Source organism: Phoxinus phoxinus (genome assembly GCF_949152265.1).
Source record: "Phoxinus phoxinus genome assembly, chromosome: 15".
In the NCBI taxonomy this organism is placed as follows: Eukaryota; Metazoa; Chordata; class Actinopteri; order Cypriniformes; family Leuciscidae; genus Phoxinus; species Phoxinus phoxinus.
In genome coordinates this window covers 13853128-13877198 of record NC_136890.1, presented here as the reverse complement: position 1 = coordinate 13877198, position 24071 = coordinate 13853128, and the positions used below count along the sequence as shown (strand labels likewise).

Below are 24071 nucleotides of genomic sequence, written 5' to 3'. Positions count from 1 at the left end.
AGATATTAGTACATTAGTACAATGTTACAAAGTGTTTCTTAAGCAGCAAATCGGCATATGTGACCCTGGACCACAAAACCAGTAACATGGGTCATGATTTATACATCAAATGAAAGCTGAATAAATAAGCTTTCCATTGATATGTGGTTTGTTAGGATAGGGCAATATTTGGCTGATATACAACTATTTGAAAATCTGGAAACTGAGGGTGCAAAAAAAAACGAAACATTGAGAACCGCCTTTTAAGTTGTCCACTTATGTTGGTGATTGTGCTGCATTCACTCACAAAAATAAATGTTTTATATATTTACGTTAGGAAATGTACAAAATATCTTAATGGAACATGATCTTTATTTAATATCCTAATGATTTTTGGCATAAAAGTAAAATCAATAATTTTTACCCATACAATGTATTGTTGGCTATTGCTTCAAATACACCTGTGCGACTTGTGACTGGTTTTGTGGTCCAGGGTCACATGTAAGAATCATTTCTGAAGGATCATGTGACACTGAAGACTGGAGTAATGATGCTGAAAATCCAGCTTTACCATTACGTAAATTGAATTTTAAAATAAAATACTTCACAATATTTCGGTTTGTACTGTATTATTGATAACATGAATGCTGCTTTCATGAACATAAGAGACTTCTTTCAAAAACATGAAATAAAAAAAAACTGACCCCAGACGTGTGAACAATAATTAGAAACATAAAAGGAAGGCTTGTCTTCATACACGTTTGCCCATCCTGTGACTTGAAAGGCTCTGAAGTTATGATGACATTTCCTGCAAGTCAATATAATCAGTAGCCTTGCAGGTTTTCATGATGCATTCTGGGAATTTCTAGGCAGGAAACATTGCAGTTCTCTAACTATTTTGATAATAAATGTGAGTAGAAGTCTCTAAGTAGACATCAGGGAAACAAAATAGTGCTACGGAAGTGCTTTTATATGGCCCCTTGAAGTCTCATCTATGTTGATGTTTATTTGGCTGAATAACTAAAGAAATGTCCCATTAGTCACTGTTAATTGAGACCGTTTTGTCTTCTCAGGTCCATCCTTCAGAGGCTGGGTGTCGTCCTGCTCCCAGAAGGCACTGGCTCAGAGCGAGACGTGGAGATGGACAGCCTCTATTCTCCAGTCATGACCTCTGTAAGCCCCCGCAAAGGCTGAGTTTGCTGTTCTGCTTGAATTGCTCAGATTCAGCACTCGATAAGACAAGCGAAACAGACTGTTGCTTAAAGGGTTAGCTCACCCAAAATGAAATTGATGTTCTTAGTTACTCACCCTCTTGTCATTCCAAACCCGTAAGACCTTTGCTCATCTTCGGGACACGAATTAAGATATTTTTGATGAAATCCGAGAGGTTTCTGAACCAACCATAGACTGCAATTTAATTACCACTTTCAAAGCCCAGTAAGGTAGTAAAGACATCATTAAAATAGTTCTTGTGACTGTGGTTTAACCTTAATGTTATGAAGTGACGAGAATACTTATTGGCTTGCTCCTGCGTCAGCATCACACGTGGTGCTCACGTGACCAGCGTCGGCCAATAGTGAGGCGGCGTTCTGATGTAGAACAGAAGCGCTGTACTGTTTACACTACTTCAACAGAGTAGGAGAATGATGTGGAAGAGAAGAGATTGTTGAATAAAGTCGTTATTTTGGGGTTTTTTTGCACACAGTATTCTCGACGCTTTATAACAGTAAGGTTGAACCACTTTAGTCACATGGATTATTTTAACGATGTCTTTACAACCTTTCTGGGCCTTGAAAGTTGCAATAAAATTGCTGCCTATGTGTGGTCAGAAACCTCTTGGGTTTTATCCAAAAAATCTTAGCACTTATTATGATATTTTAGTTTCCTAATGTTGTTTTGGAGTCTCCTACAACAGGTTCACATGCATCAAAAGTAAAAAAAACCTGTTTAATTTTCTCTAATATACATTTGCACATCACCAGATTTTCAATGATTCTCAAACGACTTCCCACATTAATAAATTTCTCTAAATCCCTCCTTTCCGCGAGCTACTCTGCTCTGATTGGCCAGACGGCTCAGTCTGCTGTGATTGGTTTCCCGTGTACAGCACGCGTCGAAAACAAAAACTCCATAACAACGACAACTCTGCGTGTCCTGAGGCGTCCTACACCGTAAACTAAACACAGTAACGAACAATGACGTCGATTTTACCACATCAATGATGTGAGTCAGATAATGAAACACAAGGACGACTCGAGCAGGACGTTTCAGTGATTCACTACTCAGTTTGAGATAACGTTACATTATGATATGTTGCAATTCCTCACCATCAGCAATAACAAGTGCATATCCATCAACCGATTATTTTACTTGTACTAATTTATTTACCGAGTATGTTTCTAATATATTGCGGTGAACACGTGGAAACTGTATCAATAACAGTGCATGTATGCAATGTATACATTAGCCGAGCTCTAGCGTTAATGACTGATGTAACATAAACATTGGTAAAACAAATCTTGCTCCATGCTTAATCTTAATCTAGTGGCCCACAGCTGATTAGCAGTATTTCAGTAAGAGTAATAACATGAGTTAGCCAGTTAGCAGGAGACCTACACAATGTAAAACTCAAAACTAGTATTTTGAACACCGTCTTTCAAGAGCAAGCGGTTTGTGAATCCTGAATTGAACTCCGATATTTGAGAAGCAGTCGTCAGTAAAATAAAGGTAACAGGAATAGTTTAGGATTATACTGCTCTAGTATCATGGTAAAGATTAATTTTAACCACAGATTCTTCAAATGCTCGTCCTTGGGCAGTGAAAAAAAAAGTCTTTACCGTCACACTAGAGCACAGTCTCCTCGACAGTCTCCTCGACATGATGCTGTCCAGTGTCCACAGGAATCAGCTGCCGGTTTGAGGTTTAAGTTTCCCTGGTGTCTGCGCAAGTGCGCACGCAATAAGTGGGCGGGCTAATGTTTCGTCTTGACGTCACAGCGAAAGGGCTTATGACTCGTTTGAAAAACAATTCATTTAATTGACTCAGTCGACTCTTACTTTTGAAAGACAATAACTTTATATACGGTGCACTTTCAGATTTAAAACTTTGCAGGATGTTTTCTTTCGCTTAGAGCTATATTACAAACTACATGAAAGGTAATTTTAAAATATCCAAAATGGGTGCCCTTTAATTTATTTTCTGAAGATGAACAAAGGTCTTACGGGTTGAGTGAGTAAATACTCACAAGGGTGAGTAATTAATGACAGAAATTTCGGTTTTGGGTGAACTCTCGCTTTAAGACGTTTGCACAGACACACTGCTTTTGAATGCCATTGATATCAGGTTTAGTCTCAAGACGGACAGTCACCCACGTTTCCAGGGCGGATGAGGATACATTAGTAACCTGGCCTTGATGGGCACAGTGGTTCCCATGACAATGGGGCACCTGCGGACTGCAGATGTTTCACTGGGAGGTTGCATGAGTCGCTGAACCCATTACTCTGGCTCACTGATGCTTGGAGGTGGATAATAAATCTCCTCGGCCTCCAGATTTCATACTATTATCTGAATATTTTTGGAGGAGCATCTTATTAGCAGTTTAGAAGAAACATTACCAGAATTTTGACGTTGTAGGGTTTTAAACCGGATTTGACATAAACTGCATTAGAATCTTGATTGAAAGAAGGGCTGATATGTTTTAATATGAAGGGCTTTGATTAGATATGTGCGACTTCTGATTGGCGTAAATGAACAGGAAATAATCTGTCATGCCTGGAATAGCATATGAGCTTATCTGGCTTCTCAAAATGTATTTAGGATTTGAGTGTGTGTTTGTGTGAGAGAGAGAGACTTAAAGGGATAGTTCACCCAAAAATGTACATTTTGTCATTTTCTCACCTTTATATAATTCAAAACCTGTGACGTACTTTATTGCATGAATCACAAAAGGAGCAATTTTTCAGTGTTGATGCTGTTTTTTTTCCCATATATTAAAACCGACTGAGAGCAGGGGCTGTTAAAGGGATAGTTTATCCCCCCAAAAAAAGAAAATTCTGTCATAATCAACTCACCCTCATGTTATTTCAAATCTATAAGACGTTTACTCATTTTTTAAACACAAATGAAGATATTTTTAATAAAATTGAGAGATTTCTTCCATTGGAAGTCCATTCTACCAAAACTTTGACACTTCATTGGAACGTCAGCGTTTTGGTGGAAAGGACTTCCAGAGGAGGGACACACATCTCTTAGGTTTCATTAAATATCACAATTTTGGAATGACATGAGGGTGAGTCAATGATGACAAATTTTTTATTTTTGGTTTAATGAAACTATGTTTAATTGGCAGTGAGCAGTCGGAATTAATGAAGAAAGGAATTGAAATATTAAAGAGACAACAATCAAAATACTAATAACTGCCAAATAAAAATGAATGTGTCCAAAGATTAATTGTGATGTCTTTAACATATGGAAATAAAATCTAAAGGTGGGTAATACATCATTCTCTTCTCTCAGATGTGAGCTCTATTCATCACACTGATGCATCGCCCTCACATATGTACGGGAAATGTGCAATCGTGACTTTACTTGAAACATATTCGATGCACACAAGGAGCAATGACTTTGATGGCACAGACGTCAAATCTGTTGTAAAAACTTCTTGAAACAGCTAGTTTTATTGTAAACTTGATCCAGTTAATTGAAATAAAGCTTAGATGAAAAAAATACATATTTTGAAAAATGTGTTGCTATGACAACTGAAATAAAATACAGAAAATTGTAATACATTTAAGCTAAATAGAAATATTTGACAACAAAATTAAAATGACAAAAGCACATAAATGACTAAAGCTTAAACTAAAATGAAAACTGAAAATATTTGACAAAAAAAAAAAAAATGACTAAAGCACATAAATGACTAAAGCTTAAATTAAAATGAAAACTGAATTTAAAATTATTCAAAATATCCTGAGACCCAGCAATGCTAAGTTTGTACAGAGTTTTTCTTCTGTAGAGGACATTTATATTTGAGCAAATTTATCTGACAACATGCATGCCACAGTTTTAAGTCTGGATGTCCTGTAAAGATCACATTTAGGGCTTTGCAGAGATGGCAAATGTTTGTAGGTGTAACCATGACAACTCCCTCTCCTTGGTCTTTAAAAATGACTGAATGATAAAATTTAGCGCAGATGGAAATATGATCATATTTTGTCATTATTTATTGATCTGATTATTTAAATCAGACTAATTTTCTAATTGTTTGTCAGAAATCAACATCTCAGGAAAACATTATGGGGTTTCAAATCAGAATATTACCAGTACTTTCTGATACGAAACAGGGCATCGATTTCATACATGTCCAAAACTTGCTGCATCTTTATCAAGCATTTTGGAGACTAGTGAATAGGGAAATAAATTAGATATCAATATTCTAATGAAAATATTCTCAATTATTAGTCCCATTATTACGTCTTAATTACATGTTGCCCTAAGAACACATATGCAAATTAGATAGTGTGTCGATGCATTGCATAGAATTGGAATGGCATTTATGGCCAACTCTACATGCATACTGCATAAAGTAAAAACAAATCTGGTTCTCAGGAGGATAAATACTATAATAATACTAAAAATTGCACTTAATTAAATGGTTTGAATATGCACAAGCACGATTAAGATATGAGAGCTAGATTTTTATAATGACTTAATGTTCAGTCTGACAGAACACTACTAGGAATATAGCACATGAGTCACACGAACCATTATGGCATAGCTGGATAGCCCTTGGTCACTGTAATAACAGTCACCAGAATGTCTCCCTGTGAGTCGTATGGATTTAGAAGGACGCAATGGTGAGTATATATGACACAATCGTCGTAATGCTTTGTCCGAGCATTAGAAAAGCACCATTTGATTCTACAGAATTGTCAGCTTGCCACCTTCTCTCTTGCTCATTTTATCTCTCTCCTCTCCTCTCACATATAGACACTCAAACATACACCACGCTTTCATTTCATTTTTATGTGACTGATTTAGCAGATATTGCAGTTCATTTCTTCTCTGCTTCAAATCTCTTCTACATAAAACTATACAGCCTACTTTCCCACAAACATTTTCATCATCATTTCTCCTCTTTTGTCCCACTCCACAGTTCATTGGCGAGCTGTTACGAGAGGGCGCCGCTCTCAGCGTGGGCATCACCGCAGCCAGAGGTCACGGCGGGCAGTGGCTGGCGCGTGTACATCAGGCCATCAGTGACGGTCTAGTGCCTGATGTTAGCATCGTGCCAGTGGGCGTTTCCTACGATTGCCTACCACGCCACTTTATGCGTCCACAGGTGACGACCTTAATATTAACAATGCACACTCCACTCCATAATGACCCGGCAGTCACCGTCACCGTCAGTGCACAGGGCTATTAAACAAACCAATAAACAAATTAAAAACAGTAGATCCACATTTTTCCTGTCAAAGGCAAACATGATAATGGTGCTCATAAGCATAATGATCATTGACTTATTGGGGAAGGATTTACCAAACTTTTAACTCGAGTAATAAACCTGTCATGTTACTCAGTATGCACTATTTTACTACCGATATCAGTGATGCATAAAAACATTCAATCATAACCAACAGGGGTAACACACTGATCCAACAAAACTCGACAATCTTATGCCGTTAAACCTCAATTTTATGATGCGAGACAAGTGCTTTGTTGGAGCAAAACAACTTAATTTACCACTTTATTTACAAAATATTAATCTCTAATGCACGTTCATGAGAGCACCACAATTCATGCGTGTCGTGTTGATGCGAGAGCAGATGTTGCGTGAACGTACGTTGGAGATTAACATTTTGTATATAAAGTGGTAAATAGTTTTTGTGCACAAAAACAAAGCCATTGCGTCGCTTTATAAAATTGAGGTTAAACCACATGGATTCACATGGATTACTTTCATAATGTTACTTCCTTTCTTGGCCTTGAAAGTGGTAGTTGCGTAGACTGTCAATGGAGGGACAGAAAGCTCTCAGATTTCATTAAAAAGTTCTTCATTTGTGTTCCGAAGATGAACGGATGTCTTACGGGTTTGGAACGACATACAGCAATGCGCTATAAACCACACAGAAGTTTTGCACAGGAATTGCTGTCATGTAGTTTTGTATTTGTAATTCCTGAGGTGAACTGATTCATTACACACTAATTAGCGGCAATATTCAGTTAATTAAAACCAGACGCTGTGTTTTGTGCATTTTGATTTGATGATTTTTAATATGCAGATAGTGTTTTCCGAACGAGCAATGGTAAAGGCACGGCTAGAAATTTCGTCTCACTTTTAGAGGAGAAGAGAGGGATAAAGGGCTCTGAGAAATCCATATTATTGTGTGCATCCATCTCAAATAAACACCAGTTATTATAGTGATTACAGCCACTAATTTCTCCTCTAATGGCTCTTCACCATTAGAGCGCCGTGAAGATCAGAATAGTTTTCTCTCGAATTAGATCCAAGTCATTTCCTCAGCTTGTGTGTGTGAGTGGCAGCGTATTTTTTTCATTTGTTTGTGTGCTCTCTAGGCCGGCGTGATGTCTGCTCTGCGGTTTGTGGTCTCCCTGCTGAAGGGTGATCACAGAGGAAGTGTTAGGATCCATTTTGCACAGGCTTTCTCTCTGAAGGTATGACTCACACACGCATGGAATTACACACGCTCGCTCATCCGTATACACCAGCATATAAAATACAATCATTTCATACAAATGCAGAGCCTTAGCGCAGTGGTTTTCGGCTGGTGGGTGGTGTATTCATGACAGCAGGGAAATAATAAAACAACATGCAAATAATAAAATGCAAGCCATATAATAATGCGTTGTAAGTATATCAAAATAAATTGTCTAATAGACTTAAAGGATTAGTTCACTTCTAAATGAAAATTCTGTCAAGTCAAGCCATCTTCATTTATATAGCGCTTTTAACAATGTAGATTGTTTCAAAGCGGCTTTACGGTAATAAACGGATAATTTAAGGTAACAGAGATTGTTTTGGCTTTATAGCGGTTCTTGAATAAAGATATTTTCCAGCTTAAGTTAGTTTTGATTGATTCACTTCCGTCGCAACGATCATTAGTTATTAAATTAGAGCCCGCTAAGACGACACCGTTCTCTCTACACAGACTTTAAACGTGAACCTGTGAGAAACGCTGATGGCGCTCTCGTGCGCATTAAGAATTAATTCTATAGTTATGCGCATTTGAATATATGTGCGCAGGTTTGTAATTCCCTACAAACCAAGCCTTAACGAACTACTTGTCTGGCCTTAACATTTTTAGACAGAATTGTATCACTTCGGGGTAGATACGCGAAACCGAAATTAGGAAAATAAGAAAAAGGATCTACCGCCAGCAGTCGATTTTGATATTCTAGGTATTATTAGGTAGGTATTGTTAACTGGCCGGAATTTTGAGATCACAATAGACCTGAAGGACTATAATGCGTTAAGAGCTCGCTCAAGTACTGCGGAGCTAAACCATTTATTGCTTTGTAAGTAATCAGCAATATTTTAAAATGTATACGATGTTTAATAGGGAGCCAATACAGTGTTGACAGAACGGGGCTAATATGGTCATAATGATGCTGAGAATTTAGCTTTACCATTACAGGATTAAATTACATTTTAAAGTATATTCAAATAGAAAACAGTTATTTTAAATGGTAATAATATTTGTTATTTATAATATTACTGTTTTTACTGTATATCTAATCAAAAAAATTAACTTCTTTTTTTTTTTTTTACATTAAAAAAATCTAGCAGACTCCAGACTTTTGAATGCTAGTGTGTTTAAATATTGCTTCAATTTCTCCATTAATTGTTTAAACCAAGTGAAAAGTCAGTGATAAAAAAAATCACACATTGACAAATTACAGGCAATAGAACAAATAAAAACAATTAGAAAAATTTAATAATAATATGCAAAATAAATATAATAGTAATTTACCTAGATATAATACTGATTTGATACTGTTTGACATACATTTTTTTGTTGTTGTTGAGTTTTTATTAAAGCTACTAAAGTTATCCATCCAAAGAGCAGTGATACTTTTCTTGTTTTCTCGCTAATACTATTGTTTGATTAATATTAACTTCTTGAATGACAGCGGTTAGACTGCATTTACACTGCAAGAGCTAAGTGTTCAGTTTCTTTTGCTGTTTTCCTTTCAGTTTGTGGCAATATTAATAAAATGCCATGTTTGATTTTAAGTACTTTTCGTACAGTACTGCCATTTGATGTCTAAAATCTGTTTAGCCTTAATGCGACATCTCATCTTTTGAAGCTCATGTATGGGCACTGTTTAAAAGTTTTTAGAGTCTTAAAAGTTCTCTCTCTCTCTCTCTCTCTCTCTCTCTCTCTCTCTCTCTCTCTCTCTCTCTCTCTCTCTCTCTCTCTCTCTCTCTCTCTCTCTCTCTCAGGAGATGTGCGAGAGTGGAAGGTGTCGTGTGGATGGAGGGCGCCCCCTACAGGAACTGCTGTTGACCGCCATACTGAACAACAGGTCTCTTCAATTCCCTCTGTTCCTGTATCTCATTGGCAGAATCCACTTATCATCCATCTCTTCCTATTTGCCACCCTAGCATCTGTCTGCACATATGGTCAAAGACGAAAGAGCTCACGCGCTTCACTCCACTTCACCATCCTGCATCCTTCACTTGCAGTCTTTCTTATCAGTCATGAAGGTCCCTGGGGTTCTGGTCCTCCAGTTCAGTTCTTCTTCACCTTTGTTATTGATCTGATGTACCAAATTGGTAAGACAAAAAAAATAACAGGGAGAATAAATAGTGATGGAAGGATTCTGGTTGAGGATGATGAATGATACCTTTCAGTCCACTTCAGCCAGTTCAACGTATCGCTTTCTTTGAACTTCCTGTTTAACTTGAGTTGCTTAAAACGAGTCCGTTGCACAAACGTTTTATGCACGTGGATACAGTCTGCTGACTGACTATTATATAATTATCTTATACTTATTTAGCATATCATTTGCATCTTTGTATTATTGTTTTTATTTGTTCTATTCCTTGTAATTTGTGATTAATTTATCACTGACTGTTCACTTGGTTTAAACAATTACTGGAGAAATTGAAGCAATACACACTAGCATTCAAAAGTTTGGAGTTTGTAAGATTCTGTAATGTTTTTGAAAGAAATCTCTAATGCTCACCAAGGTTACATTTATTTGATCAAATGTACAGTAAAACAGTTATATTGTGAAATATTATTGCAATTTAAAATAAGTTTTCTATTTGAATATATATTAAAATATAATTTATTCATGTGATGCAAAGCACTGAGACTCCAGTCTGCTGAATTTGAGCTCAAGAGTCAAGTGCATAAAATGTTTCTGCAGTGAGTGCACTCATTTCAAGCAACTCAGGTTCTCGGGAGAAGCAAGTTATTCCAACTCCGGCTCATAATGAGCTGGAATATCCTGGAAAATCTACAAAGAGCTTCTCATCTGCTCTTCACTCTCTTCTAAGAGCCTCAGGCGCTGTTATACGTTTAAAGCGGAACATCCACAGCAGGGGAGGCCTTATCGTGCAGATTCAGCCCTGCGGGGCTCGACATTTGCATTCTGACAGCTGGTAATAATGTATTGTTGTAAAGCCTTTTGTTGTAAACGTTAGGAAGTGAGAACAGGGAACAGGTGATGCAGTCACGTGAGGTTTGCGGAGGACTGTAATGTACATTTAATGCCGGGATTTCAGAGAATGAAAGTATGTACACCCCTACATATTAAACAAAAGTATGTTGTAATAAAATGAAATGTGGTTTATTTCATCAGGATGGACTCCATCTTCAACCAGAAGGATGTGTCCTGGCTCCTCCCACCCGCTGTCATGCCTGAACTGCCTCCCGCTGACAGACAGCGGACTATCGCACTGACTCTTCATTTAATGTACTGTGAGTCTGATCGACACACGCAAGCTCTCAAAGATCAAACCCTTGCACTTTAGTAGGTGTTTTATTTATGAGGCTAAGTTTTGTGTGTGTGTGTCTTATTGTTTATGTTTTTTTTTTTTTAGCTTCAACTACAAGTATGGCCGTCATGTCTACCAGTCTGGTGTCCTGTTTGCTGCTGCACAAGCATCGCAGGGTGTGTTTTAAAAACTCCTCTTTTGGGCATCACATCACACATGAAGTATATATATCACTATTAACAGTGTTTGGGGTTAACGCATTACAATTAATGTGAGTTACGTAATCGGATTACTTTTTTCAAGTTACGTATAAAGTAATGCATTACTTTTACATTTACACACAACGTATCTGAGTTTTTTTTTTCTTAATGTTGATAGATTATGATGAAGTAAACAAATTAAGCAAATTACACACACACACACACATATAATTTGCTTTATTTACTTAATTTGTTTAATAAAACAATCTATTTCTAATCAAAATTGTTTATTTTATATACAGTATATATATAATGTTGTTGATCTTTGACAATAGATTATCAATATTTGTCATTTCATTTGATATTTATATAACAGATGTAATAATCATCACAATTCAAGTCTGTTTTGTGGTTTCCATATTTTATGTGCTCTATGTATGTAAACAATGTTACATTAAACTGTTTTTATAATTATGTTAATAAAAGCCTAAATTAAATCTGTTCATCATATAAAACAAATTGTCTCTTCAAAAGAACAGCTCCATTCATATGAAATACTTTTATGTTTCTTTGACATTTTTGAAGCTTGAAAATGTTAAGTGTGTGTATATATATAACATATAGGTATATACATTGTATATACATTTTTAATTCCTGCCGATTGCTGTATCGAGCAATAACATCTAGGAGCCAGAACTATTTTCTAATAGTACATTAATTGGTTTAATAATCATCGACTGGTTGTAGATGATTCATACAAGCGTCAAACATGATTCTGCTCGCTTGAATGATTTTGCTAATGATTGTAACCATCTTCTCCCTCTTTCTCAGGGTGTGCGTGTATCCGTGCTGTGCAGGGACATCTGTTGGCTGTTGGAGGAGGTGTTGTTCAGAAACACAGACGTGGGTTTCGGCGGCGCTCTGGTCGGGCTGGTTCATCACGCGCTCTCTCTGCTCCGCCCGTATCTGCTCCTGGCTGCAGCTCCGCCCACGGGAGAACCCATCATCGCACCGCGGCCCGATCCAGAGTCTCTGCTCACACTGAGCCAACACTGCCATTTGCTCACTCATATCTTCATACATGAGGCCGTAGGAGGTGGGCAGAGTGTGTTGGTGTTGGCAGGCGTCATGTACCGATCTTTTTTTTTGAAGGGCAATCAGTGGCAGGCTTATTCAGTATACTGTACCTTGGCGAGATGAGATATGACTAAAGAAAAAGAAAACTTAGTAGTTTTTATGTATATGGCATGTTACTCTATTGACATGTTTTTGATCAGCAAGCAGGGTTCAAATCTTGACATTGATACAGATTTCCTGATTCGATGCCAATTAACCTGGGTGTATTCTATTTATTATCCCATTTCATATGCACACACTACCGTTCAAACGTTTTTGAAAGAAGTCTCTAATGCTTACCCAGGCTGCAGTTATTTGATCAAAAATACAGTAAAAACAATAATGTTAAATATTACCATGTAAAATACCTGTTTTATATTTTAATATATTTTAAATGTAATTTATTCCTATGATGGCAAAGCTGAATTTTTAGCATTATTACTCCAGTCTTCAGTGTCACATGATCCTTCAGAAATCATTCTTATATGATGATTTGCTGCTGAAGAAACATTTCTTATTATTAATGTTGAAAACAGTTGTTACAGTTGCTTCTTATTTTTTGTGGAAACTGACACATTTATCAGGATTTTTGGATGGAAAAGAAAGTGCAAAAGAGCTGCCTTTATTTGAAATACAAATCTTTTGTAACATTATAAATGTCTTTACTGTCACTTGATTGATTGATTTAATTTAATTTAAAAGTAATTTAGAAAAATCTGTTACAATTTTGAGATTGTAAGTATCGATCAATCAAACGAAGATCTACCCAAAAAAACTTCTTCTTTTTTTGCCATTTTAATAACCAATAACATTTGAAACTTTAAACTTTAATTTGCTCCAATCTGTTTTATACACTTTTTTTACCAACAATATTTGTGCAACTATTCCTTTAATGATATAAAATCTACCCAGTTTGAATGGTTCTGGCGCTTCAGGGTGTTGATGTGTTTGGGTTGAGTCACGTTTGTACCACAGCAGGGTTTATTGACAGTGCTAACCCTGAAGGCATGTGTGTTTGTGTGAAGCGTGTGCTGTCTCAGCCATGCTGAGTGAGGTTGTAGGCTGTGGAGGGGGTGGAGACCAGGAGTTTGATGTTGTCCTGGGTCAGGAGGAGCTGACGGAGAAAAGCCTCCAACTCACACATCTACTATCTCCCGGGTACATACCGGTGAGTCTCCCTCAAACACGCACACATGACGTTAATAATCACGTTGACGCAAGTAGTGATTCATACAGCTGCCTTGTTCTTCAGTCAATCAAAAAAAAAAAAAACTAAATTTATTTTTTCAAACAGTCTCCAAATTTCTCTCGCTCTTCCAATCGATCAGTTGCTCCCCATCTGTTCGCTTTATTATTCTCTCTCTTGTTGTCTCTTAAATCGAGTTTCCCGTTCAAGGGTTCTTCAGCGGCGGGAATAGAATGTGTAATTATTGCAGGCACGTTTTATACTTACATCAGCAAATAAACAATTGTAAAGGCTGTGAAATGTCAAGAAGAACAAGAACACTACACAACTAATTATTTCTCCTTACTATCTGCTCTCTCTCTCGTATCGGTCTGCCTGTCCATCTGTCCGTCTCTCTCTCTCTCAGCCGTGTCAGAACGCTCACAGCTTTGCTCTTGATGTAGTGGACAGCATGGTGCGCTGCGGGGTTCTTGTTATGGAGGAGGTAAGACACTTGCATTAACAAACAAATGCTCTCATTCTCTGATCATAGTCTTCACACATGCAACATTTTTAAAATCCTCATCAGTGGTCAGTTAAAGTGGGTTTTTGTATCTTAATATTCTACAGAATAGAGTAGCCACAGTTTGCTATTATGAAATTTTGTATTATATAATACAAATGCATTGTATCATATACTACAGATATGGTACAATTGAATACAAATGTTATATATATATATATATATATATTAGGGCTGGGAATCGATTAAAAACAATTAACTAATTAATTGCACAATTTGCTGTAATTAATTGCATTTCCCCCAAGCTTGTAATCATCCATATTTAAACGTAGAACCAAGGGACAGAAGGGACAGAAAATAGCCCTATATTCAAATAATATTAAACATCAATATATCAATATATTATTCTTCATTCAGTTCTATGCAACATAATCAGATTTAACAGATTTTTTTTATTATTAGTTTTTTACTAATTATCAAAATAAAGTATACAAAGCTATTATTACCAGAGCAGGTAATTCTACCTTTGTTGCCCAGTTTGGCTATACCAGCTCAGTAGGGCTATTGCAAACAGAAGTCTATTTTTCCAGTGCGTGATCGGTACATGATGGGAGCATTTGAGCCGTGAACGACAGAGCAGAGCAGAGCGCCGACACACACACACACACACGGAACAGAGAGTGCGGCGCACACACAGAGCGGAAAAGACCCGCTCGTGAAACCTGATCGCCGAACACGGAGGGACGTTCTTTCTCTTTCGGCGAAAATTATCGGCTGAAAATTCGGTGCATCGACATGCTAATTGTACACAGCATCTTTGTTTTGTCAAACGCACCATCAGGCAACTTTTTAAATGCAAAAATTCCTCCCTTAAACTCCATCCTTGTCCTTCTCCATCATGACAGGGTGACTTGGTTCGACACACTCACAATAGCAGCCGCAACAGGAAGTCATTAAAACGAGGCAAAAAAAGTGCTGCGTCAATTGCTTTTTTTTTTTTTTTATGCGTTAAACATCTCAAATTAATCGCAAAGATTAACGCGTTAATTCCCCCAACCCTAATATATATATATATATTTAAGTGCTTAAGAACCAATGTTAAAAATACCAAGTTGTGTGTATGTACAGTATGTGTGTTTATAATATACTGTATTTAAACATACAAACACACACACAAGTTTTCAATGCTTAGATCAAAACAACAAACTGTAAATTCGCAGAGACATGGCCAAAAATACAGTTTTCACTCCACTGCCCAGACATCTAGCAAGCTCTCAGGCTCAATCTAATCTCTGACACTGACCATTCAAGTCTGTGCCTATTTATTTTCAAGTGCCGCCAGAGTTTTCAGCTGACTGGTTCACAAGCACCCACAGAGATGAAAGCTATTTTTGTTTACTATGGTTAAAGGTCATTTCAACCCTAAACTGATAATTTTTCAACTTGTTTGTACGCATATTTAGAACTTGAACTTTATGTGTATGCAGGTTCAGAAGGATACACCAGCATGTGACTTCATGAAGAGGCAGGGCGTGCTATCATGGGCTGCTTCAGACAACCCTGACCAGAGCAGCGATTCAGACTGTGAGGAACCAGACAAACACTCTTACAAGGTACACACACCCACAGGCCCATCATCAATGGACATTTAGTGGGATTTTTGCGTTTATAATCATATATTGAGATTCATAGTACTCGCACCATCTCTGAACACTCTGGATCCAGAGTTCCAGTGAGATAAAAAAACACTAAAAAACACTTAACATGCAAACCTCATTCATTATAGACGCACACAAAGACAGACAAAGACCCAAAAACTAAGACAGGCAGTTCTGCTTCCCTTGAAGTGTGCTTCTGTGTGCAAATTGCTGTTTTTCGATATCTGTGATAAATCCAGCAGAAAGAGAACAGGAAGGGAATGTCAATGGCGTAAACTGCTGTGGATTGGTGGCGTCTTTTGCATCAGAACCTCTACCAAACATTTCGGGCACAGGTTTAGGCTTTTCTCAGGTTTTAGCTTTAGCATATTTTGGGGTCATTTCCGTTTACATGTTAAAGCTTTTGAATGATTATTTAAGTGGTGTTTGCTAGCTTAACTATTACCAAACACTAAGTAAACAAGTATCACTAATACTATCGCTCATACTTCCCTTGCCGTTAGTGTTGGATTCGCCCTATAACTGGGCATGAATGATACCTCAAATCATGTGGCTGCCTTCTGTAATCAGACTATTGATTTTCTTCTGGTATACAATAAAACAGACAATCTCACATACTTACATTAAATGAGGGACACTCAAGCAACAACTGAGAGACTCCTCTTTTTTTTTTTTTTTAAGGAACACTTACTTGGATTTTAAATGTTTTAATTATATAATATATTTATATACTCACTCACGGGCCACTTTATTAGGTACACCTTTCTAGTACCGGGTTGGACCCCCTTTTGCCTTCAGTTCTGCATTAAACCTTTGTGACAGAGGTTTAAACCTTTGTCAACAAGGTGCTGGAAACATTCCTCAGAGATTTTGGTCCATATTGACATCATAGCATCAGGCAGTTGCTGCAGATCCATGATGTGAATCTCCCGTTCCAGCACATCCCAAATGTGCACTACTGGATTGAGATCTGGTGGTTTAGTTTAGAGAACTCATTGTAATTTCCAAAAAAAACAGTTTGAGATGATTTGATCTTTGTGACATGGGTTGGTAAGGTGGTAAGATGAAAAAAGATGCTCACCAAGATAAAAATACAGTAAAAACAGTACTATTATGAAATATTATTGGCTTTTTAAGTCATTTTCTATTTGAATATATTTTAAAATGTAATTTATTCCTTTGATGCAAAGCTGAATTTTCAGCTTAATTACTCGTGTCACATGATCCTTCTGAAATCATTCTAATATGCTGATTTGATGCTCAAGAAACAATTAATAATTGTATTATTATTATCAATGTTGTAAACAGTTGTGCTGTTAATATTTTTGTGGGGGGGGGGACTGATTTATTGGAAATATAATTTTTTGGTAACCATGTAAAAGTCTTTACTGCCCAAACAACATCTGTTTCCTAATTAATAATAACCTTTGCATGTTTTCTCACTGTCCTCTACCCTTCTGCTGTCTTCTCTCTCTCTCTCTTTCTGCTTTCTAGTTGAGTCAGCCGTCTCAGTGCCCAGAGCTGCTGTTCTTTCTCTGTAGTTTACTGAGTGTCCAGCTGAGAGCTCTGTGCTGGGCGCTAGAAAGCCTTCATTACCTCCCCACACCCATCACAGGTTAGTACACACACACAGACTCTGACCTCTGGCCACACAATGCTGTTGCCATATGTGATGAGTAAGTGTTCTTTGGCAGCATCTCTGTCACTATTCACACTGAGTGCGAACAGATGAGTGTTTATAACCTACAAACTGTTTATTTTAGAGACGGACTGTTTGAGTCAACTACACACACACTTGAAGAACCGAGCTCAGCTGGACAAAGCGCACTATGGTAAAAAAACAAAAACATGCTTTTCAGTTTACACTCACCACCATGATGCTAAAGGATTAGATGTTTCCACGTGGTCATCCAATTATAAGTGGTCAGCAGCACTACATTCAGGTGTAAACATGTTTTTTCAACCACATTTTGAGGTTGTTAAAAATGCATGTGACATTAATCGTCCTAATGCACCACAGATAAGTATGAATAAAAACCATGTAGCACTACTAGTGTACTGTAGGGAAGGCCTGTGAGAGAAGGGCAAAATGCATTAATTGTTTGAATAAATATACTTAAATATATATTGATGGTAATTTCAAAACAAATATTTAAAAAACTAAGGGCCCTATCATACACCCGGCGCAAAGCAAATGCATTTGCGCCCATCTGTGCGCCCATAGGCGTGCTGGTCTGAAAACGAGGTGTGTTCAGGCGCATTGTTGGCGTGTTGCTATTTTGAGGCAACTGAAATAGACTGCGCCACCGACCAATAAAAACCTGGTCTAAAGTCAATGCCGCAAAAAATGTTTTAGTTATTTAAAGGGCGCATTCGTAATATGCGCCTATAGACGGGTGCACAACGCGCATACACTGCTTATTACACACACAGGGACACGCAGCTGCACACAAACATGCAAAATATTAAAAATAAAAGGATTACAATGTAAAATATTATTATTGTGTACATAAAGATATGGTGGAATGAATCCGGCTTGTCCCGTAGATGGTCTGCTTGTGTGCTTTAACCTCGCGCACGAGCAAATCCGTTTCCTCTCTGGAGAAGCATTCAGTCTTTCCGCTTGCAAATTCCGCCATGCAAATACGACAATTCACCATGACGTCACAACAATAATAGACGTTCTTCAGGGTGGCAAAAGCCATGGCAACGCTAGTAAATTGCTTGGAATGGAGACCCACCGTCGCCAGTAAAAATTTAATTAAAATACAAAATGTAATTAAATATAATGTGTTTTTTATTATAATAACAACAACTGTATTTAATGATATAAGTAAAAATATAATAAATATGTAATATAGTAGGCCTACACATAATTAGCTAAATGCTCTGTATAGCTCTTTTTTTCTAGCCAAAATAACGTGCTGTTAAATGTTATGCGACATAATTGTTCTCCAGCTGTTATATTGACCTCTTTGCGCGGTTGAAAAACACTGATTGGTCGAAACTTACCATTTCGGTAAGTTGTAGGCTACTGTATATTTCAACATTGTTAATTTGTGTTCATTTACTATTAGCTAGAGATAATCGGTTCACGTGCCGCTAGGGATCTGTCACGACACATTTACAAGCGCCAAAACGGTATTTTGAATTTCGTAATAAAATCAACAGAATCTGAGAGCTGAGATTTTTTTTTTATCTCATAAGTAACCTGCTCTGTCTAGTCTGTCGGTCTCCGTGTCCTCTTTGCTTCGCGGTTTTTCTGTGTGGGCAAGCAGGGTTGGCAGAAGAAAGGTAAACGTAGGATGAATCCTATAATTTAGGGGATCATTAAGATTTCCTACTTTTAGCACTACTTTGGACGACACAACGTCCACTCGCTTTAACCTCCTCACCCACAAGAAATCGATAAACCCTACAGCTTTTGCTGTATATCTGGCGGCGGCGCAACCCCAAACACAACACGTTTTCATCATCGTTTCAACTTTGATCAACAATGTTTTTAACTATGTAACTGTTCCAGCAGCCGGCTGGATCTCTTCAGTTAGTCAATAGAAGCCGCTCACGTTCTGCCACACGGAAATATCTTGGTGCCTATTGTTTACAAACATTCTGAAATGCCGTATAGCGAATCCGCCATGGCGCGAGCGCAACTGGCTTTAAAAAGGGAACGGAAGATGAGACTCTGATTGGTTTATTCCACGTTACGCTCAAAACACACTCTTTACTCTTTAAGAGAATAGGGACAACCCGTCATTAAAAAAGCAGAAGTGGATTCGGACATGCCCTAAGTGCACTTGCACCATGCGCTTATATTGTTAAAACAGGGCCCTAAATGTTAACTTACACATTAACTTTAAATTCAACTGATTTATCATTGCATAATGCATAGCCAATGAAAACAGATCAAGCTAAATCCTGACAGGATCTGTCAGACTATATGATATGTTTTGGACATTTGGTAAGTTCCATTTCTAAATAGGCAATACGTCATAAAAGCCGACCAATCAGGTTGTGAACGTGTTACCGGTGCCTTTAGATTTGGTATCTTTTTGAACCAAACAAACTAAACGAAGCGAACACACCCTTATATATGTCATCAAGAGACAGTTATACTCACGGTAGCTCCGGTGACACTATCGTGATTTGGATTACACAGTTTAGGGTTCATATTGACAACATCCAGAATCTAAAAATTTGATAATTCCAATTGACGAAAATCAGTGCATGTAAACATAACTAGCATTAAATAGCATTTCTGTTGTCAAAGCAGATTTCAGGATCATTGATAGAGAATAAATGAAGTACCGTTCCAGCCCACATAGATGCTGACAGCTTCACTTCAGCTTCTTTAATGTATTATTAATCCCGCTGTCTTTAACCGACTTATGAATCACTGCTCTGCGTAACTGCGTAATCTAACTCTGCTGAAGACTAGAGCCTTGATGTTTTATAAGAGAATTTCTGCAGATCAAATTGTGTTCCAGCATTATTAAATAATGCTTGAAGACCGAAGTCTTCGTGTCATTTGATGCTCCAGCGCTGTATGTTTGATGTGTTTGTGTGAATCTTCTGTAGAGAGCTCATCTATTGACTTGGTGGGAATGGCGCTTCGTACGTTCATTGATCTCGGGGTAAGTGATTCTATACATCCTGATTTACTGTATATACCCCCCCACACACACACACATAACTAGAGTAGCTGTAAATAAAAGCCCAAGGCCAGATAAACTGAGAACAGTAAAGTGTAACAAACTGTAGCAGGTGTTGTAATAAAGGACAGTTAATTTGGCCTCTCCTGACTAAACACGGTTTCTCTGTTCCTGCACTTCAGGTGTTGACCGAGGACAGACAGAGAGAAGATGTGTATCTAGACGTCAGTCCTCTCTTCTCTCAGTGCACTTACAAAGAGAAACTCTTGCAGTTTTTCAAACAGTTCATTGCTAAAAGAGAAAAGTGAAAGACTCTGAGAAGTCAGTCTCAGCTGGGAATGATAACAGTTGCGCTTCTGAACTATTCAGTTCTTCAGGGTTGTTTAAATAATTAATTATGCATGTTTTCTTTTGTGTGTGTTTATACATACACATTGCCTAATACACTTGATTTCTGTAGTATATGTGATGCTGAGGTTGCTTTTTGTGTTCATTGTTGTTGAGAGCTCAGATTTGGTTGAGTTATTGGTTAGATAATGACCATTCGGATGGTTAAATATTGTTCTCGGTTTATAAAGAGCAGATAAATTGCAAGATGTTTTTTTATCATTGAATTGTTTTGTTTATGAGTCTTGTGATTACTTGTAATGAATGTAAATATATATAGGGCTCTGTTCAGTACACAAGTTTCTAACAATTGACCCAGTTTGTAGTGTTTCTGTCATGGTTTGATTTATAGTTTTTTCCACACAGCACTCATACTGCATGAATCTTCATATACAGAAACATTCTGCATTATCTTTATGACATTACCTAAAACATTAGGATGAAATATCACATACATTTCCTTCCTATGCATATTCTGCTTCCTTTAGCACAAACACTGAATACCATTAAGAACTATTCCACTGAATCTTGACACATGGGACCAAAACACGCTCTGCTCTTATCTGTCGTGTGAAAATTACAACATTTTCGCTTTAAAATGAATGTGTGATTATCTGTAGAATATTCATCTTATTTACTGCAAATCAAAATGATCATTCTTTAAATATCTATCAATAAAACAACAATATACTACTAAAAACACTTAAAACCATCTTAAGATTTCTTATGTAAAATAAATAGATTGATACTTGTACACTAATATAAGAAGAATTTATGTACACTAAAAATTCAACTTAAAAACGAACTATTTTTTAAAATAAATAAAACCCAGACCAATACTTTAAATCTACATCTTATATATGATGTTATATATGATATGATGATGAACATATACAAAATTACAGAAACATATCATGTTCTGAGAGGGAAGTGTTCAGGTTTTCAGTCGTGTTCATAAGATGTTTTTATAAACTTTTTTTTCTTTTAAACAATACCAAAATCACATCCTTTCCTTTACTTATTACCCCACCTGCTGTGTTCAACATCACCTGCTGTGTTCAACATCACAGGCTCTAGTGAAATTTTAGGTAATTGGTGTGAGGAAATGATTCATGAGTCAAACCAGCCATCAAAAGTGCCAAATTATAGAGAAATTGTTTGAAGTTTTTAGATAATTTGCCTCTGCTTTCATTATTATGCCAGATTAACCCTCTGGGCTTCTTCGTAAATGGGTTACACTTAGCTTCCTCCCGGTCAAAAACGGACGAAGCCTTAAAATGTAACTTTACTTTTTCCCAGGATAACCAATCAAATATTTTTTTGTTCTATAATATTTTCTGATTATTATTTAGAATTTTTAAATTTTTTTATGATACTTTGCATTAATTATATAATATTTATGAGCTATTTTTTCCATTAGAATTAATATATATATATATATATTTTTTTTTTTTTTTTTAATACAACATTTCCTATTAAAATAGAGTGCAGGCCTTTAAAATAAAACATTTTAAGTGAGTAAAGCGCCATCCAGTGGCGTTATTAAACATGAATGTGTGTAATGTCATGCAACCGCCTGTAGGCTAATAGGCCTATATAGCTCCCTATAGAGATGCTTTTTGATTCCCATTGTTATTTGTTAGGCATTATTTCTCCATTTTATTCTTTTTTTTTTGTTTAGATATATATTTAGACATTCTAAAAGACTACTTTTTGATATTTTTGTTAGATAAGTATCAGGTTTTGCATTATGATTACAATCAAACAATAACATTTGGTTAGAAAGGGAACACAATGCAAGAATTTTTGTTACTCAGTATTTGACAATTACAAAATCTAACAAAATAAGGGATGGATAGTGATAATTCAAAACACTTTATACAGACATTTTGCAATTAAATTAATTATTGGTATTTTATTCAGTTTAACCCCTTAAGCCCTGAAGGCATTTTTAGAGTTGTTTTGTCTAAATGACACACACAAAAGTAAAGACTCATAACTCCAAAACTATAACAAGGAGAGTCAAAAGGTAGGTATCGTTTGATAGAACACTTTTCAAATATTTTGAAAATATTTAATATATATAATATAATATAATATAATATTAATAACATTACATTTGGACATTCTCCTGCCGAGAAACTGCTGATAAAAGACAAAAAATATATATAATTTTTATTATGATTTTGCATATCTTTCTTGTTTGACATGCAATAACTCGGGAAGGAAATACGGTACGGGGAAGATAATTTTTTGGCGAAGTTCCCCTAAGTGTGAGCTGTATCTGGATCAAATTTTGTGGTGATCGCATTAAGTACTCAAAAGTTACTGTATTTGGAACAAAGGTAGCCTTTTTGTTTAGTCCTCACACATTTGGAAGGCAATAAAAAAATGTTTTCTGAGTGACATACACAGAATTAAAGACTCATAACTTCAAAACTATAGCAAGGAGAATCAAAAGGTAGGTATCGTTTGAAAGAACACTTTTCATGTTTTTTGAAAATATAAATTACATTACATTTGGATATTCACCTGCCGAGAAACGACAAAAAATATATATAATTGTTATTATTAATTTGCATAGCTTTCATATTTGTCATGGAATAACTCAGGAAGGAAAAAAGGTAAGAGGAAAATAATTTTTGGGTGAAGTCCCTCTATATGTAAGCTGCATCTGGATAAAATGTTGTGGTGATTGGATAAAGGAATCAAAAGTTACAGCATTTGGAACCAAGATAGCCTTTTTGTTCAGCCCTTGACGCCCCCTCATGGGCATTTTAAAAATAGTTTCTCCATTAGGAATATCTTGTCATAAAAGCAATGGATTGTTAATTTTGGGGTAATTTTAATTGTAATAATATGCTGTAAAAAATTAAGTGCTATTTTCAACGATCTGTGAATGTTTCGTGAACGGTATGATGTTTTTGACACATTGCAGTACATAGTATAAAAAAGTATTTTATAGATTATGGGGGAAAAAAATCTATTTATCAGCAAATAACTTCGCAATACTTAGGATTTTCTCAAATTGGCTACATTCACTGTAAAGTTCAGACTCTAAGCTTTCAAATGAGACCTATTTTGTGTTAATCAAGGCAATATGTTTGAAAAATATGGTAATTAATATTTTCGCAGCTTAGTGGCGCCCGCGGGGCGGTACAGTCCAGTTTAGCGTGTCTAGTCAGCTCTCTTTCAGAGTTGATCGAAGTGGTTAGATGCTTTAAAAAGCTGAGATTCTAAGCTTTAAGATGATACATATGTTGTGTTATTCCAAGTTTAAAAACGAGCACGGACGGCTCCGGGAAAATTGGAAAACACATTGCACCCCGGAAAGGTGAGAGATATGTTTTGTAGCCAAGTATGCATCATTTCGTGAGAAATATCTCATGATCAATGCAATTGATTATGTTGTGTTTGGTCTCTTT

The 24071-nt window shown here is 36.6% G+C and overlaps 1 protein-coding gene across 5 annotated transcripts in view; it reads left to right on the top strand.

Moving 5' to 3' along the window:
- gpat2 (glycerol-3-phosphate acyltransferase 2, mitochondrial) overlaps nt 1–20978 on the top strand; it is a 69073-nt gene extending 48095 nt beyond the window's left edge. For all 5 annotated transcript variants that reach the window (XM_079638696.1, XM_079638699.1, XM_079638697.1 and 2 more), the window contains 14 exons: nt 1053–1152; nt 6134–6319; nt 7555–7653; nt 9443–9525; nt 10810–10928; nt 11051–11121; nt 11977–12241; nt 13287–13429; nt 13854–13931; nt 15437–15562; nt 17102–17222; nt 17371–17439; nt 20186–20241; nt 20442–20978. In XM_079638696.1, coding sequence (XP_079494822.1) covers nt 1053–1152; nt 6134–6319; nt 7555–7653; nt 9443–9525; nt 10810–10928; nt 11051–11121; nt 11977–12241; nt 13287–13429; nt 13854–13931; nt 15437–15562; nt 17102–17222; nt 17371–17439; nt 20186–20241; nt 20442–20567 — 1642 coding nt within the window. In that variant the 3' untranslated portion in view covers nt 20568–20978. The remainder of the gene's footprint in view (nt 1–1052; nt 1153–6133; nt 6320–7554; nt 7654–9442; nt 9526–10809; nt 10929–11050; nt 11122–11976; nt 12242–13286; nt 13430–13853; nt 13932–15436; nt 15563–17101; nt 17223–17370; nt 17440–20185; nt 20242–20441) is intronic.
- The last annotated feature ends 3093 nt before the right edge of the window (nt 20979–24071 follow it).